Here is a 5,660-nt window from a genome sequence, read left to right as displayed (position 1 = left end):
GATTATCTCTACAAGATGGATTAAGATCATCACTATCTACGAATTAAGGTACGCTTCCGCCATTTGAATTCTTCTCTTTGAATCAACAAAGGTATTCTTTAGATCTATAGTTATACACTTATAATTATATGTAATATGTTTATCTATGGAATTGAATCTTTACGGAATACCACGTCACCACATTATGTCACCGCAAAAAATTCGTAGCCAAAGGTCATGTTAAGTTTTCTAGCTAAATTAAGACCAAGAAAAGAGATCATAAATCAAAAGGTTTCTCATGTGTCAAGTTAGAAGGCATTATATCCTCTTATGTCTCAGTGTAATTGTATATATCATTATTGAATGTTTCTAGCTAGTATTTTATTTTGAAGAGCACAATAGTTTAATGATAATATTCAAGAAACTCATAATATAATAATTAAAAAAATGCAGAGTGAAAAGAATGCATATATATATATATATAAGTATATATATATAAATTTATGGAATATGACATGGAAATAAACTTTAGTTATTCTGTAGTAAGTTAATCTCAAGTTTGTAGCATAAAAAAATCAATTTCATTCGCGCAAAAAAGCAAATATTCATCATTGCAAAACTACTAAAGTAAATAACCTCAAAAAGTGTTAGCAAAAAAGAAAAGAGACAAAAAATAGTCATCCCTACTCTAATCAGTAGTTCCAATATTATTAAGCAAAACTAAAATATCACATCTCCATTAATAGATAATGTTTCTAAAGAAGGTGAAATCCATGATAATGAATTCTTCAACTCTGACAAACTTTCAGGATCATATTCAGTAATAACTAGTTTGAGATGCTTCCACTTAAACAAGGGAGAATCGTACATGTTCTTCAACTTTTCCGACAAGATGAGAGCCTTCATTAAAATGTATAAAGGTATAAACATAATAATAACTCGAAATAAATAAAATTGCAAAATCAAATAAAAATAAAGCATATTATTACCTTATCTGTGTGAACTTGTAGGCTTATAATATTCCAAGAGTAATTAATCTTTGAAAAGAAATTGATCATATTGGTAGACCTTGTGTCACAATCAAGCTCTTGATCCTCAAAAATATGGAATTTTCCATTCAACAAATTAGATGACTCGATTGATATATCAAAATCGGTAACACCATCGTAAGAAAAAGACGCTAAATTTGGAGCTGATTCAATTGTAACATCACTGATAATCATTTCATCTTCATCTTCATCTTTATCTTCGTCTTCGTCTTCATCATACCAACGTTGCTCAAACTCGAAACTTTTCAAGTGTTGACTCGAGATATTAAGATGCTTTGAATTATATATGTGGCAGCGCCTTAAAGTTAAATTCTCAAGAAGAGGATTATTAGAGATAAGAACTTGTAATGATGATTGCTTATCTTCCGCACAATCTTCTATGGAGAGATTTCTAAGTTTTTTGCAAGAGATATTTATTTTGTTCAAAGCAACACCATATAGTACCAAAGACTCAAGATTTATGGCTTCAACTTGAACATTTAACTTAGGATTGTCTAAACATGTAAGTTCTAAGAACTTAAGGCTTAAACTTTGTAATCGAAACTTACCATCATTTAGAAATTGATGATCAAATAACCGCAATTTCTCAAGAGAAGGGCAACCCAACAAAAATTTAACTACCCCTTCTGAATCTGAATTATCTGAATGCCAAACACTTTCTAGTGACAAGGTTTTTAAAGATGGAAAGCTAAATGAATAAGAAGAATCCAACATTATCCCGCTTAAATCCAAAATAGTCAAATATTTTGCATTTTCTAATAATATTTTAGGTATGCAGTAGTAGGCACTATTCCAATCAATGGGAATAAGATCTAAATTGATTGAAAGTTCTATTTTCTTGATCTTTTTCTCAACTGCGAAAGCTAACCATTTATCTATGAGGCGAGTCTTACTTCTTTCACATTCTCCAGTCATACGAAGCACAAAACTAGTTATGCCTGAATCAGCTATAAATTTCATACCTGTCTTGCGATGTTTCAAATATTTATTGACATAATTGTACAACTTTTCAAGATCATCGTCGTTAGTGTTGTAGAATAAGAGTGTGGGGACTGAATACCAAATGAATTTCCAACGCTTTGAAAGAATGCATGTTCGAACGACTTCTTCAGTGGGGAGAAACGACAAGATGTGAGTGATCAATGCATCAGGTAGTTTCGAAATTTTGTCATCATTAGCCATGAATGATGTCCTTCGAAACAACAGAGAATTCATCAATTAGTTTAGTTTGATTCCATTATATAGACAAATATAAATATATATATATGTATATCACTATATCAGAATAGAAAATAATGTTAGAAAACCAATAAAAACACTCTATGCTAGCAACAATTTTCTTAATTTTAGCACACAAAATGACCAAAATAGAACCAAGTACGTAATCAAAAAGTTGTTATACATATATATATTATATATATACGCATGAGATATATACATAACAGATAAGAATATTCATTTTCTGCATTATGTGATGGCTTAGCTCTTATTAATTAACTATATATATAACACATTAAACATACATAGATTTATGCAAATTTCATTTAACAAAAGCAAAGCCTCATAAAAAGAACAATATACTAAAGAAATAATGGTCAAACATTTATTGAACAAATATATAAATGAATTATACATGATGTTAAACATTTCTAAGTATTTACCAAAAATAAATAAATAGATTCCAAAAGTGAAATTTGATCAGCATAGAGAGATGAAGAAGTGAAAGTTTAAATTTTTCTTACAAATTTTCAGTTTGTTGAAGTAGAAAGAATGAAGGCTCAAAATTCAAAGATTGAAATTGAATGGAGAGTGGAGTACAACAAAACAACCGAGTAAATATATATATGAGTCTCTTTCCCAACTAAAAAAGAAAAGAAAAAAAAATTATAGAAAAATTATCAATAACTACTTGTAATATTTTTTTCCCTTTTTTAAGGTAAAGTTAGTTTCCATTTCCGTGATTTTTTTTTTCTTTTGAAAAAATTATTTGGCTTTTATTTTTGCTTTTTTATATATAGGAAAATTCTTAGGTGTCATTAATTAGCTATAGATTATAGTAGGTTGTCTGTTTTTTTTTTTTTTTTTTTTTTTTTTTTGAGTAATTTAAGGGGTAGAAAATATGATTGTAATAATGGACTTTTACACAAATTTTTAACTTTTTTACTATTGGGCAGAATTTTTTCAAAAATATTGTATTTTTTTCAAAAATAATGCGTAAGTTTTATATTAAGTTTTCACAGTTATTTTGTAGTTGTTCTACTATTGTTTTAATTGTTCTATTTTGTTTTTTACATTATTTTATAAAAACATAGTATTTTTGTAAAAAAAAATTTGTATGATAGCAAAATTATAAACTTTTACTTATGATTTAGCATTTTTATGAAAACCCCTTCAAATAAAATTGTATCCTGTTTTATTTTATACGAGTGCACCTGACTATTTTAAACTTTATTTTTATGTTGTAAATTATTTATAATTTCTCAAAAACATATAGGATGCTTACATATATAACACACTATCATTTGAAAAAAAAAAATTCAAAAATATGGGGAAAATATTAAAGATAATAAATATGGCATAAAAAATAAAGCCACTAAATATATCATTATCTAATCAATCAAACTAAAAATATGATTTTTTTTAAAAAAACAAAATCATATAAAACATTAAAAAAAATATGAATTTAAAATTCATAAAAAATAAAAATTTAATTAAATTACCATAAAAAATATTAAAATTCCATTCATATTTATTTTTTTTAAAAAAATAAAACAAATAAAACTATAGTGATCGCCAGAGTTGTCATTCATGCCGGAAAAGTCATCGGAGTTTGTTGCCGGCACCAGACAAGTTGTCGGAGTTGCTATCGGTGTCGGAAAAGTCGCCAAAGTTGCTGCCGGCGCTGAAAAAGTCGTTAGAATTAGCATTGTCGCAGAAAAATCACAGGAAAAATCACCAAGAAACTGGTTTCTTGATGAAGAAACCGGTTTCTTGGTGATTTTTTCGGTAATTTTACCGGTGACAATGCCAATCCCGACGACTATTCTAGAGTTTGATGTCGGTGTCGGAAAATTCATCGAAGTAGTTGCCGGTATCGGCAAAATTGCCGGAGTTATTGCCGGCGTCAAAAAAGTCGTCAGAATTGGTATTGTCGCCAACAAAATCACTAGAAAAGTCACCAAGAAAGTGGTTTCTTCATCAAGAAACTGGTTTCTTCACTAAGAAAGTGGTTTCTTCATCAAGGAACAAGTTTCGTTACACAACATTAATAAAGATTATGAAAACAAAACAAAAATGATATACACTGAAAAAAAAATTGAAACTAGATTCATCAATCAACCAAATAGAGAAAAAAAAACACAAAAAAAAAATACTCATAAATATAAACAAAACAACGCACAATGCACAACAATAATCTAAAACGAAATATAAGTGTGAAAACCAGTTTCAAACCTAGAAATAAAATAATAAAAAGAAACTTAAAATAAAAAATATACAATAACATCATAAAATAGAGAAACCTCATTACAGAACCCTTAAAACCTGTAAAACTAGTTTTGAACTTATGAACCCTGTGAAACCAGATTCGACACTATGAAAAATCATAATGAAATATAAATGTTAAACAATAGTTAACTGAAACAAGTTATCAAAATTGGCATAGTCGCTGGAGTTGCTGCCGACAACGGGAAAGTCACCGGAGTTGCTACCGGTGCTAAAAAAGTCATTGGAATTGGCATTATCGCCGGAAAAATTACAAAAAAAAATTACCAAGAAACTGGTTTCTTCATCAAGAAATTGGTTTCTTGATGAAGAAAAGAAACCAATTTCTTGGTGATCTTTTGGGTAATTTTTTCAGCGATAATGCCAATTCTTACGAATTTTCCAGAATTTAGTATTAGTACTGGAAAGTCACCGGAGTAGATGTCGATGTATTAGTCGTTAGAGTTGCTACCAACGCCATAAAATTTGTTAGATTTACCATTGTCGTCAAAATACCGAAAAAATCACCAAGAAAAAACTGGTTTCTTCATCAAGTAACTGGTTTCTTCATCAAGAAACCACTTTCTTGGTTATTTTTCCGGCGACTATGCCAATTCTGATGACTTTTTTGAAGTTTGCTGTCGATGCTGAAAAAGTCGTCGGAGTAGCTGCTAGCGTCAAAAAAGTCGTCAGGATTGGCATTATCAACGGAAAAATCACCAAGAAAGTAGTTTCTTCATCAAGAAAAAGAAACTGGTTTTTTGATGATTTTTTCAGTAATTTTTTCAGCGACAATGCCAATTTCAACGAATTTTCTGGCGCCGACAGCAACTCTAATGACTTTTCCGGCACCGACTGCTACTCCTACGACTTTTCCGACACCGGCAGCAAACTCCGATGACTTTTTCGGCATCAATGACAAATAAAACTTCCTGAACAAATAAAAATATTAAATATGGAATTTGAAAACCTAATTACATATATATGGCATATCAAATACCATAAACAAAAAAAATACAATATAAATTGGTCAAACTTAAATGTGCCATATTTATCATAAGAACCTTTAAAATTCTATAATAAGTGTGTATACCCTACCTAAGAAATGTATCGAACCACGTATTCATATTTTCGGTAACCAAATAGTTA

General features: G+C 29.3%; 1 protein-coding gene across 1 annotated transcript; it reads right to left on the bottom strand.

Moving 5' to 3' along the window:
* Positions 1–566: 566 nt before the first annotated feature.
* LOC133038557 (putative FBD-associated F-box protein At1g05080) lies at positions 567–2,875 on the bottom strand. The gene is made up of 3 exons (XM_061116718.1): positions 2,771–2,875; positions 969–2,220; positions 567–879 (listed from the first exon to the last, which is right to left on the bottom strand). Exons 2-3 carry the CDS (start codon positions 2,208–2,210, stop codon positions 700–702), a joined length of 1,422 nt encoding a protein of 473 aa, XP_060972701.1. The 5' UTR covers positions 2,211–2,220; positions 2,771–2,875; the 3' UTR covers positions 567–699.
* Between the last annotated feature and the right edge of the window lie 2,785 nt (positions 2,876–5,660).

This window comes from Cannabis sativa, chromosome 5 (assembly GCF_029168945.1).
Source record: "Cannabis sativa cultivar Pink pepper isolate KNU-18-1 chromosome 5, ASM2916894v1, whole genome shotgun sequence".
NCBI lineage: Eukaryota > Viridiplantae > Streptophyta > Magnoliopsida > Rosales > Cannabaceae > Cannabis > Cannabis sativa.
The sequence above is the reverse complement of the archived record's forward strand: the minus strand, read 5'-3'. Positions and strand labels throughout refer to the sequence as shown.

What these genes read in the sequence shown, in the direction of transcription:
- LOC133038557 (XM_061116718.1), bottom strand. Translation starts at nt 2,210, where the DNA reads ATGGCTAATGATGACAAAATTTCGAAACTACCTGATGCATTGATCACT. An exon ending in TACAAGTTCACACAGATAAG is followed by an intron (nt 880 to 968) that starts GTAATAATATGC and finishes ATTTTAATGAAG; the next exon opens with GCTCTCATCTTGTCGGAAAA.